This window comes from Hyla sarda, chromosome 12, assembly GCF_029499605.1.
Source record: "Hyla sarda isolate aHylSar1 chromosome 12, aHylSar1.hap1, whole genome shotgun sequence".
Lineage (NCBI taxonomy): Eukaryota > Metazoa > Chordata > Amphibia > Anura > Hylidae > Hyla > Hyla sarda.
In genome coordinates, this window is record NC_079200.1 from 61099031 (window position 1) to 61112261 (window position 13231).

Genomic DNA, 13231 nt, shown 5'->3' on the forward strand with positions numbered 1-13231 from the left:
TTCTTCTAAACGTAGAGGATGCCCCCTTGTTATAGATACAGTCCTGGTCACATGTTACTTGTATGTCAAACAAATATATAATAGTTACATTAACCCCTAGTCCTACTGTGGTTTCTATGTAGAACCCTTCTTAGCTCTACACCTTAGCTCTAGCAATACCCCCTTGTTATAGATACAGTCCTTGGTATAAACAGATCATGCACCGACCCATTATGTTTATACAATTTTTTTTTTTTTATAAAAAAAAAAAAAAAAGGTCTGACAGCACTGCAACAGACATCAGTGGTGTAGCCTCAGGCCTTTTGGCCTTGTAGTATCAAGCACCCATATCTCTATGAATAGAGATATTAAAAAATGTCATTGTCCCTGTACACTAACTAGCTGGACCATGACTTTCACACAGTGGGGACAAGGAGTACAATCTCAAATGTAAAGCATACTGATATACCAAAAAGATAATGTGTAAAACATACAAAGCAGTACGAACAGAAAACAATACAAAGACTCAGTTTTTGATTTTTTTTTTTTTTACATTTTATTGTTTTCTTACAAGACTCCCAAATCCAAAAGATTCTTCATTTAGAAGTTCCTAAGAAAAAAAATAAAATTCATGTATTAATAATTTGCACATTTTGGCAAGACTTTGTATAGAAAACATTGTGACTGAAGACCTAGCAATACCAACCGATGACAATACATCGATAATGCCATTAAATGACACGTGACGTGGCATCAGACATATCAACTGTACCTTTATACATTCACTAGCTGAGTACCCGGCACTGCCTGGTTTTTCCTACCATGGGGAGGAAAAGCATATTGTCCTCATATCCAGTCCTTAAAGCCTGACCCCATATCCCCTCCTGATATCCTGTCCCCCATATCCCCTCCCCAGGTAGGGATGTGTTGTGGTAAAGATATTGTAAGCTGAATAAAAGAGGTGTGACTTAAAGGGTGGGCGTATCTTTGCAAGATGAGGCATGGAATGCGGGGAGGGTGTGGCTTGCCAGCCAGACTGACACATTCCCCAGGAGATGCAGAGCAGATTAAGGTACCAAAAGTCCTATATACTTGCATGGGACTTGAAACAAAAAATCCATCCTTCACATATGGGGGTAGGTTAGGGGTTAATTTAACTATATATTTTTGTTTGACATACAAGTAACATGTGACCAAGTATATAAATATATAAAGCCGTACGGAAGTTACGCAGTAACATACATTTCCCATAGATTTGCATTGGACTTTAAACAAAAACCCTGACCCTGGTTGGAATTGATGGACGTACGTCTTTTTTCAACCATACTAACTATGTAACCCTCACAAATGGGGGAGGGGGGGTAGGTTAGGGTTAAATTATCTATCCTATGTTTGTTGTTGATATATAAGTAACATGTGTGCCAAGTTTCATGTTGTGCTGGAACATATACACACACAGGCCCTCATTTACTATTGCAAACCCGACATGTTTTGTCGGGTTTGGCGCCAGATTCTGTCGCATTGCGCCAGAATTTCTGTTTGTGCCAGAATATGCACCAGAATTGAAAAAGCGCCGACTTACTCTCCATTTTGCTAAGAAAATCCGAGGGGCGTGGTCATCGGGAAAAGGGGCGTGGTCACACAAAAAGGGGCATGTTCAACATTTTCACAAAAACCCAACATATTTACTAAGGTTTCCACAGAAAATGTGGTGGATTTGAGCTGAGGAAAACCAGACAGATCAGAGCATGTGTAAAAAAAAGCAAAGTGTAGGGAAAGTGGAAAATGTAGGGAAACCTTAGTAAATACAGTGGAAAATAAATTGTAGGGAATTAAAATCCACAAAGAAACCTACACAACACTCTTAGGAAATAAGGACCATTGAGTTTTATACAAATATATATATATATATATATATATATATATATATATATATATATATATATATATATATATATATATATATAAAAAAATAAAGGGGACACAAACAACAAAATGTAACTCCAAGTCAATGACACTTCTGTGAAATCACATTGTCCACTCAGGAAGCAACACTGATTGACAATTTCACATGCTTTTGTGCAAATGGAACAGCCCAACATTGGGTTTGGTGGGGGTATAAATTATCGGCTATCTGCCTTAACCTCCACAGATTATCGGTATCTGCCCTAAAAAAAATCAATATCGGTCGATCCCTAGTCAGCGTAGTGTCCAGAGCATGAAGGCGCTACCAGGAGACCGGCCAGTACATCAGGAGACGTGGAGGTGCCTGTAGGAGGGCAACAACCCAGCAGCAGGACCGCTACCTCCTCCTTTGTGCAAGGAGGAGCAGGAGAACCACTGCCAGAGCCCTCCAGCAGGCCACAAATGTGCATGTGTCCACTCAAACAGTCAGAAACTGACTTTATGAGGCTGGTATGAGGGCCCGACATCCACAGGTGGGGGTTGTGCTTACAGCCCAACACCGTGCAGGATGTTTGGCTTTTGCCAGAGAAAACCAAGATTGGCAAATTTGCCACTGGCGCCCTGTGCTCTTCACAGATGAAAGCAGGTTCACACTGAGCACATGTGACAGACGTGACAGAGTCTGGAGATGCCGGGGAGAATGTTCTGCTGCCTGCAACATCCTCCAGCATGACCTATTTGGCGGTGGGTCAGTTATGGTGTGGGGTGGCATTTCTTTGGGGGGGGGCCGCACAGCCCTCCATGCGCTTGCCAGAGGTAGCCTGACTGCCATTAGGTAGCGAGATGAGATCCTCAGACCCCTTGTGAGACCATATGCTGGTGCGGTTGGCCCTGGGCTCCTCCTAATGCAAGACAATGCTAGACCTCATGTGGCTGGAGTGTCAGCAGTTCCTGCTAGAGGAAGGCATTGATGCTATGGACTGGCCGGTCCATTCCCCATACTGGAATACAATTGAGCACATCTGGGACATGTCTCGCTCCATCCACCAACGCCACGTTGCACCACAGACTGTCCAGGAGTTGGCGGATGCTTTAGACCAGGTCTGGGAGGAAATCCCTCAGGAGACCATCCTCCACCTCATCAGGAGCATGCCCAGGCGTTGTACGGAGGTCATACAGGCACATGGAGGGCACACACACTACTGAGCCTCATTTTGACTTGACACTATCAATATGGAGCTTGGCAGTAATCTCATCTTGCTGGTGGAAAACAGGGCAGCCAGAGATAACATATTTATCAGCCCTTCTGCTCTGGTTCATAAAAAGAATCCAGAGTGAGGAATGCCCCTCCATATGCCCTAATACAGAATAAGACAGGAGCTGCCATAATGGGACATCATCTATGAAGGAGAACATTTGAATAGATCATGGACAGCCTTAGACGAACCCACTATCACTAACCACTGCAGATGTAGCCACAATTTACTCAATATTTACGTTCACTGTATGATCATTGTAGGGAAATGTTCTGATGTGTGTGTTGTACAAGATGAATACCAGAATACTAGGTAACTTACTTTGAAACAATACCATCATTTTTCGCCAACCTCAGGATGGAGTCATCAGATTCACCCTGTAAGGAAAACAAGAGGATTATTAAATCTTCTACCAGGTAATGGCAGACACATACTTCTAAAAGTTAAGAGGTTCTGCATCAGCTGCTGCCGGATAGCCGTTTAATGTGCCCTGTGTGGTCTGTTGAGTGTCATCTTCGGGCTCCGCTGCATGGCCGTCTCTCTACGTCATCACGTTGCCGTGTACGCCGTCCTGTCATCCAATAGGAGCGGAGTGCGCAGTGACGTGATGACTTCCATGGAGAGTGACGATCCTGGCCAGCGGTGACGTTCCAGAGTGGTGAGGACACCCCGGGGACGAGATGATAGCGACGATCCAGGGCAGCGGTAACTGTCCGGAGCGGCGGGGATACTCGAGTATAACTTTCTATATTATTATTGCACGGATCCCTCAACATACGATTGTTTCAAGTAACGATGGTTCATTTAGTAAGAATTACCATCGTATGTTGAGGGATCACTGGAACAGGTAATTCTAAAAAACCGGGAATGGGGCAGCGACAGTAGTCTCTGGCCGGGGCGGTGCGGGGTACGGCACGGGCGGTGATAGGACTCAGGACAGGCAGAGGGAGAGAAGCGGGTGGTGGCGGCGGTCTCTGGCACCGCAAAAGCCGCTGCAGTTCATTGATTTAAAACGCCCACTTTAAACCAATGATATGCAGCGGTGTCGCCGGTTGGGGGTGGGGGGATGTGATAAATAGCCGTTAATTTATACCAGAATATCGATGTAAGTTATCGGCCCTAAAGAAACTATATCGGTCGATCCCTAATATCTACCCCAGGTGACTCATGCACCCGACTGTCCACATGATGTAAAACATGATTTCTCAGACCAGGTCATCCTCATTTGCTTTAAGCTTCAATTCTGATGTTCGTTGTAGACCCATTCAGCGGTCAGCATGGCAGCATTGACCGATCTGCTGCTACACCACCACAAACTGTACCTGCTATGCCTTGTGAGATCTGACATTGTTCTATCAAACAGCGGAAACTTTTTCAGCAATTTGTTCTACATGTAGCTCTTCTGTGGAAGTAGCTCTCCTGTGTGATTGGCCACATAGGCTAACCTTTTCTTCAACACACATGGATGATCTTTGGGCACTTAATGTCCCTGGTAACTAGTAGTCCTCTTCTTGAACAGTCAAGAACTGACAGCTCCTTTGACAAACACCATTGTCACCAGATATGCCATGTTATTCACTCCACTTTATGCACAATAAAGCATCTAACATCAGAGGTCTGAAAATTAAAGGAAAACTCCAGACCATAAAAATAGTCCCCTATAGTGCCGGCAGTAAAAAAAAAATAAAGATGTACATACCTTCCTCCGCTCCCCCGGGGCCTCCGGTAACCGGCTCCGGTCTCCGCCGCAATCCACTTCCTGGTTGCCGGTGGTTGGAAGAATCAGCCAATCACCAGCCGCAGCGCAGTCCGACTCGGCCGGTGATAGGCTGAGTGGAAGTGTGACGTTTTCGGCCCCAGGTGCCGGTGTATTGAAGAATTTTGTGTCCTGAAGCGTTTTCACACTGTCACTCAGCCTATCGTCGGCCGAGTCGGACTGCGCTGCTGCTGGTGATTGGCTAATTCATCTGACCACCGGCAACCAGGAAGTGGATTGCGGCGGAGACCGGAGCCGGTTACCGGAGGCCCCTGGGGAGCGGAGGAAGGTATGTACATCTTTATTTTTTACTGCCGGCACTATGGGGAACAATTTTTATGGTCTGGAGTTCTCCTTTAATCTGCTGCTTAAAAAGGAACAATATAAAAGCAGTAGCCACAGAAACCGAGGGTGGCACTACTGCTTCATTAATAATAACACTGGTATGTAAAAGAAAAGTGACTATAATGTCAACAGGTAAGATATAGGGGTGCACAATGTGAATAAAGCAAAAAGAAGCTCAGTAAAATTAGACAAGAAAATCCATTAGCATTCACACATTTTATTTAATCAATTGAAGCCCAATGGCTAGTAAAATAAACAACTTCAGCATAGCTGGAGACAGCCTGTTTCATGGTCTCCCGCTTCCTCAGGCCAGAGGAAGCGGGAGACTGTAAAAGAGACTGTCTCCATTCATACTGAAGTCGTTTTTATTTTACCAGCTGGCTTATTTTAATGGATTAAATAAAATGTTATGTCTTATTGGGACAATGTATTTTCCTGTTGTCTAATCTAACATAATAGATAACGGTAACTTACCATTCTACGAATGGTACCACAGATGGCATAGGTCTTGTTCGTGCCTGTGACTCTGCCTGTGGCCTTATCAACCTAAAAAGAGACATATTAGACTAGCTGCTGAATATTTGCAGCCTGGCACTAGACTGGAGCTGCAGGATAATTCAGCGTTTTGCTACTAGTGAAGGGTTAACATTTGTTACTTGCACATTTAGAGGGTAAATAAGCTCCATTCCAAAAATGGTAACTAAAGGAAAAACGAAGCCAGAGCCAAAATGATAACACATAGCAAAAGCATTACTAGAGGATGATGTAAGGACGCAGGATTAAAGCTGCTAAGGGACAAGATAAGTACACGCTGCTCTCTAGACGAGCGGCGGATGAAGGCTTCACATTCCTGTCACATTCCCTTTACAGATAAAGCCATGATGAACAATAATATTTACCTGAAGTGACTGCACTGATAGCGGGATAAAAACTTACCTCGGCAACATTAATCTGGATGCAGGCATGGTCCTTTGCTCCAATGATTCTGTTGCTAGCAGAGCTGCAGAGAAAAATCATTATCAATGACTACACAAGCCCAAGATCAGATATGTCAATCACAATGTACAAGTCCCCACCCACTCTGAGCTACTCCGCTTGTAACAGTGTAAACCGTGGGAACCATATAGCAACCGGGTGTTTTTTTTTTTATTAATCACATTTTTTCATGCAAATTAGAAACCTGCAGATGTAGGATATAAACATTTCATACCATTTGCGGGGGACGTACAAGTCCACGAATTCACCAGCGTCGTTCTGCATGTTGAAACTTGGCTGATGTCAGACAGACCTGTTAATTAAAAATGTTTTTGACAAAGGTCATTCAGTGATTCCTATTAGAGATGAGCGAACTTACAGTAAATTCGATTCGTCACAAACTTTTCGGCTCAGCAGTTGATGCCTTTTCCTGCATAAATGAGTTCAGCTTTCAGGTGCTGCGGTGGGCTGGAGACTCTTTCCTAGGACTGTATCCACCTTTTCCAGCCCACCAAAGCACCTGAAGGCTGAACTAATTTACGCAGGAAAACTCATCAACTGCCGAGCAGAGAAGTTTGTGACTAATCGAATTTACTGTAAGTTTGCTCATCTCTAATTTCTATAACACCAGTAACAAATGGGCTTCTGACCTCATAAGAATATGTTCAATACCATGATCACTATCTCCCAAAACTGAAATACACATTCAACCCCCAAAAGGCTAAGTTCACAGATTGTACTGACTTTACCCTGTACTGGCCCTGAATTACATCCTGTATGATACTCCAGAGTTGCACTCATGATTCTGATGGTATAGGATGCAACTCAAGATCAGTACATGATAACTAATGTAATGTATGTACACAGTGACTCCACCAGCAGAATAGTGAGTACAGCTCTGGAGTATAATACAGGATATAACTCAGGATCAGTACAGGATAAGTAATGTAATGTATATACACAGTGACTCCACCAACAGAAGTGAGTACAGCTCTGGAGTATAATACAGGATATAACTCAGGATCAGTACAGGATAAGTAAGTAATGTATGCACACAGTGACCCCTCCAGTAGAATAGTGAGTGCAGCTCTAGAGTATAATACAGGATATAAATTAGGATCAGTACAGGATAAGTAATGTAATGCTATGCCTTGATATGAAGTGAATAAATCTTTTTGCACCTTGGATTTTCTTATGGAGTGCTGCACCATTTCTTTGGATGGATTAATTTTGGGACTTTGATCAAGTTCATTGGGAGCTGGCACCCGACCATTTTTTTACAAGCTAAGTAGTGCTGCAAAACAACCCCTTCTCTTTTGGATAAGTAATGTAATGTATGTACACAGTGACCTCACCAGCAGAATAGTGAGTACAGCTCTGGAATATAATACAGGATGTAACTCAGGATCAGTACAGGATAAGTAATATAATGTATGTACACTGACTACCAGTAGAATAGAGAGTACAGCTCTGGAGTATAATACAGGATATAACTCAGGATCAGTACTGGATAAGTAATGTAATGTACAGCAGAATAGTGAGTACAGCTCTGGAGTATAATACAGGATATACAGTACCTTAAGAACAGTACAGGATAAGTAATGTACACAGTGACCCCACCAGCAGAATAGCGAGTACAGCTCTGGAGTATAATACAGGATATACAGTACCTTAGGATCAGTACAGGATAAGTAATGTAATGTATGTACACAGTGACCTCACCAGCAGAATAGTGAGTACAGCTCTGGAGTATAATACAGGATGTTACCCAGGATCAGTACAGGATAGAGACTAATAAGTATGCAATGAAGGAGAATAGTGAGCGCAGCTATGGAGTATAGTACAGAACATAACAGGATCTGTATAGTATAAGTAATGCTGACTCCACCAGCAGGATAGTGAGTGCATCTCTGGCGTATAATATATGATATAAGTTCGGGTGAGTACAGGATAAGTAATGTCATACATGTGCACAGTGACTGCACCAGCAGAATAGTGAGTGCTGGGGGGGGGGGGGGTGTTAGTGATTGTCAGAAACAAATGTAACAGAATATCTGGACCCCATGTGTTCTTCTTACAACTCATCCAGTCTGCATTTCTCCTCCCATTGTAATATGATGAGTTATCTCTGGGTGAACACGTGTAGTCTCCCTACAGGACACATAGCAGAGACATTGTGGGTTGAGGGATGTAACCACCGTCCGCTAACACCAGAGCTGCGGCCTACAAATCCCCGGCCTGTCCCAGGATGCTGGCCGGAGATATGCAGAGCGGCCAGACACGTGTGCGCCACTCTATGCGCCAACCGCTACAACTAGCACTATGTGACGGGCACGGTTCCGGTACTCAGACTGTACCCCGACCACAGGAACATAGTTTTGCCGGATTACACGCTGCTAGGACGGCTCCAGGGCCGCAAACACCACGCAGCATCAGCGCTCACCTCCTGCTCACCGTAATGGCTGACAAGAAAGAGGAGGAAGCAACGCCCCGGAAGCACTGAAGTCTAGGCGCTTAAGGAGAATACTTCCGGGTAAAAACCCCTGGAGACCGGAAGACGTTGTGCTGTCATGGTAACTGTTGATTATGAACTCCAGAGCTGAAATGTACCTAGAAGCGGAACCTACGGCGGCCATTTTGTGTAAGCTAAAAATCAAGAGAGGTAATACAGGGCTACGGAAAAATGGTTCCCTATTAAAGGGACATTGAAATATAACATCTGGTGCGTTGTGACTGTTTCTCCATAAACATAGAGCAGTGTTTCCCAACCAATGTGCCTTCAGCTATTGCAAAACTAAAACTCCCAGCATGCCCGGTCAGCCAAAGGCTACTTCCAGCAGGATAATACACCACTTCACAAACCTCACATCGTCTCATACATGACAATGGGTTTACTGAACTCCAGAGTCACCAGATATCAGTCCAATAGATAGGTTTGCCAAGTTTCTCGCAAAAAAAAAATAAAAAAATACCGGCCATGCTAATTTGCATAATTAATTATATATGCGTGACATCACAGGATACACACATGCAGTGAATTTTGTCCTATTCTGACCCCTATAACTTTTTTATTTCGCCTCATATGGGCTTGTATGAGGGCTCGTTTTTTGCGCCCCGATCTGTAGTTTTTAACATTACCATTTTTTTTATGTGACTTTTTGTTAGCTTTCTTTTTACAGTACAACTCCCAGCATTCATTGATACAGCATGTGGCTCAGCAGCTGCCCCAATCGAAAACTACAACTCCAAGCATGTTGTACTATATAGTAGTATATAGCAGTGGTCTTCAACCTGCGGACCTCCAGATGTTGCAAAACTACAACTTCCAGGATGCCCGGACAGCCGTTGGCTGTCCGGGCATGCTGGGAGTTGTAGTTTTGCAACATCTGGAGATCCGCAGGTTGAAGACCACTGGTATATAGTATAGGTCAGTGTTTGCCAACCAGGGGTTCCTCCAGCTGTTGCAAAACTACAACTCCCAGCATGTTGGACTATATAGTAGTATATAGTATAGGTCAGTGTTTCCCAACCAGGGGTTCCTCCAGCTGTTGCAAAACTACAACTCCCAGCATGTTGGACTATATAGTAGTATATAGTATAGGTCAGTGTTTTCCAACCAGAGGTGCCTCCAGCTGTTGCAAAACTACAACTACCAGCATGTTGGACTATATAGTAGTATATAGTATAGGTCAGTGTTTCCCAACCAGGGGTTCCTCCAGCTGTTGCAAAACTACAACTCCCAGCATGTAGGACTATATAGTAGTATATAGTATTGGTCAGTGTTTTCCAACCAGAGGTGCCTCCAGCTGTTGCAAAACTACAACTACCAGCATGTTGGACTATATAGTAGTATATAGTATAGGTCAGTGTTTCCCAACGAGAGATGCCTCCAACTGTTGAACAACTACAAATCCCAGCATGCTCGGACAGCAACATTCTGATATAATATAAAAATACCGGCAGGGTGACCAAAATATCGTCTGTGCTGGTAAAATACCGGCCAGGTGGCAATCCTACCAATAGATCACTATTGGGATGTGGTGAAGCGGGAGATTCACGTCACGGATGTGCAGCTGACAAATCTGTAGCTACTGTATGATGCCATCATGTCCAATTTTCTATCCCAAATGAAAAGGGAAACAAAAAAAGGACAAGGTGCGATCCTAGTGCAATAAGTTTAAAACGGTAAGCCCCAGGGTAAAGTAAGATGTGAGCTTACCAGATAGTGTTGTGCTGAGGGCACAACACCTGTAAAGGCCTGTAGATTCGCTTGAGACGATGAGGGTGACCGCTGCTCCGGATCCTTTCTGAGTGACCATAAGGGGTCTCAGCAGTGGGACCCTTACAGATCTGTCACACGTCACCTGTCCTGGGATAGAAAATTCAAAATTTTGGCATATGGGTGCCGTAAAACTAAGGATATAGTCCATAAGTCCAGCGCCTGGACTATATCCTTAGTTTTACGGCATCCATATGCCAAAATTTTGAATTTTCTATCCCAGGACAGGTGACGTGTGACAGATCTGTAAGGGTCCCACTGCTGAGAGCCCTGGGGATCATTTGTTTTTTTTGTGCAGCGCTCCCAGAAAAGTCACAAATGTTTCTGCAATCAAGCAATTGCTCAAATATTTGTCCAAATTTTTCGCCAAAACCTACAAAAATCCATTGATAAATTCTTCCTATTATGCTGTACTCCATTATCCTCCTCAGAGTTGAACAGCAGCACACATGTCCAACCGCTGCTCCATTCAACCAGCAAGGAGAGGAGCACCATTTGGCTTTCAGGATATCATTATACAATTTATAGGCCGCACTTCATCTTGCAAAGCATTCTAGCTGTCAGAACAATACTGCACTCCCAGGACTGACGCCATTTTCAAAACTAAACCCCCTAAATTATTCACCAAGGGCAAAAGTGAGTACGTTGAGCCCTTATTGTGTGGCTAGAATTATTTCAAAGTCAGTGGCAAAAAGTAGAAATGTACTTTTTTTTTTTGTGGGACATCATTTTGGTACCTCGCTTCTGAAATGGAGAAAATACTCCCCATATTTTATCACACTGTTCATCCCGGGCTGGGCAATACCCCCACATAAGCCATATCTGGTTGCATGACTGTCTGTTAAGACCCAGGAGAGGAGCCCCCTTTGACTTTCAGGACATCAGTATATGAATTATAGGCCCCACTCCATGCCTGCAAAGGATCGGAGCTGGCAGAATGATACTGCTTCCCTACAAGTGACCCCATGTGGACCACAAGATTTTTGTCTCTGGAATAAATGTGTATTAGCTGGACCAGGGACTGCTCTGATTGTTCCTTGGTCGGCTGGCAGTGACGCGAAGCTGTCAGCCAACATCTGCAGTTCCTGATGGATATATCTGTCATGTTGTAGGAATAAGCACCCACTCATGCCGACTGTATCCATCACTGGGAATTTAAAAAAAATCCTGAAAAAACTAATGTTTATTTTGTTGGAAGGGGTAGTCCCATTCATACTGCATTTCTGCAGTATGTTAGAGGTCTCCGTTGTCATGTCAAAAAAAGGGATGCCAATGTATGCTGTAGCAGTCTCATTTGGAAATGAATAGGGCTGCTACAGTATTCGTCGGCATCACTTTTTTTGACGTGATGCTGACAGATACCTCTAACATACTGCAGAAATGCAGTAGGAACTGGGCCCTTGTTAAAAAAAAAAAAAAATATATATATATATATATATATATATATATATATATAAAGGTTAGGGTTACACGGAGCGCATCAGCAGCATATTATACACTGCCGATGTCCAGCTGGCAGTCACAAGAGTGAGCGCACTGCTGCGGATGGGTAGCTCAGTGTGTCCGCTTGAGAAATCCGCCACTATGAGTGGACAAGTAGAGCTACCCAGCCACAGCAGGGAGCTCACTATTGTGATTGCTGGCGTATTGTAATACTTTGCGGATGCGCTCTGTGTGACCTTTCACATTTTTTTTAAATAAATATAATGTATTTTTATTTTTTTTAAAACTTTGTTAAACTTTTATTTATTTTTTTACACTTTATTTTTTAACACTTTTATTTCTTTCTTTCATTTTTAAATGTTATTTTTTTAATGCTTTGGAAAACTTGGTATTCCAAAGCATTGTAGTAATATGCTGCCTGCCAGCTTAACACAGTTTAACAGGCATTTACTGGGGCAGACCTGGGGCGTCTTTCTCAGACCCCTGGCTGCCAAGGTAACATGCAGCACCCCATGATCATTGTGGGGTGCTGCAGGAGACAGAGCTCCCTCTGTCAAACTCCCTCCCTCTGTCAAACTCCTTACGGCTGTAAGGGTTAAACTGCCGGGCCCCAAGTTTACCTCGGTCCCGACATTTCGGCAGGCCACCGCCTACCGGGGATCACACGCAGTACCCCGCCATCGCGTTGCAGGGTGCTGCAGGGGAGACAGAAGGAGCTCCCTCCCTCTGTAAAACACTTATAGCCTGCGGTCGCTTCCGACCGCGGCCGTAAGGGATAAAACTGCCGGGACCGAAGTTTACTTCAGTCCCAGCAGTGCGGCAGGGTCCCGGTTGTGTGATACAGCTGAGTCCCTGCCACGATCTTGTGGGTACAATGGTCAGTACCAACGAAAACCATGGACGTGTATACGCGTACTGGTGCGGGAACGTGCATTGCCACTGCACGTGTATACACATCACATCCATGCTCGTTAACGTGTTAATGTTGTGTCCCCTCAAAATAAGACAAGTGTAAAGAAGTGAATGCAATCAGGATCTGCTGCGCTCCAAAAGCCGGCAAGTCAGTCACCACCACACTGGCTAACTGCTAAGGATCACATTGAGGGTGCCTACCACATAAACAAAGGCAATATTCCATATAGAAGCAAAGGGAAGTAAAGTCGCACTCACGTGAAAATCTTGATGTCCAAACAGAATTTTTATTCAAAGTAGTACAACACACAGAGAAAAATAAGTTTAATTGGCAGGGAGTGAGAACAGCCTTGTTCGGACAAGGGGGCACACCACTGAAGG

The 13231-nt window shown here is 44.0% G+C and overlaps 1 protein-coding gene across 2 annotated transcripts; it reads right to left on the reverse strand.

Annotated features, from left to right (window-relative positions):
* Positions 1 to 509: 509 nt before the first annotated feature.
* Positions 510 to 8724, reverse strand: RPS21 (ribosomal protein S21). Of its 2 annotated transcripts, none has more exons than XM_056548661.1 (6): positions 8660 to 8724; positions 6452 to 6529; positions 6178 to 6241; positions 5716 to 5787; positions 3462 to 3517; positions 510 to 589 (listed from the first exon to the last, which is right to left on the reverse strand). In XM_056548661.1, the coding sequence occupies exons 2-6, from the start codon at positions 6499 to 6501 to the stop codon at positions 580 to 582; spliced, it is 252 nt and encodes an 83-aa protein (XP_056404636.1). In that variant the 5' UTR covers positions 6502 to 6529; positions 8660 to 8724; the 3' UTR covers positions 510 to 579. The 2 variants fall into 2 exon arrangements, with proteins under 2 accessions (XP_056404636.1, XP_056404637.1); XM_056548662.1 differs by having other exon boundaries at positions 8671 to 8692.
* Between the last annotated feature and the right edge of the window lie 4507 nt (positions 8725 to 13231).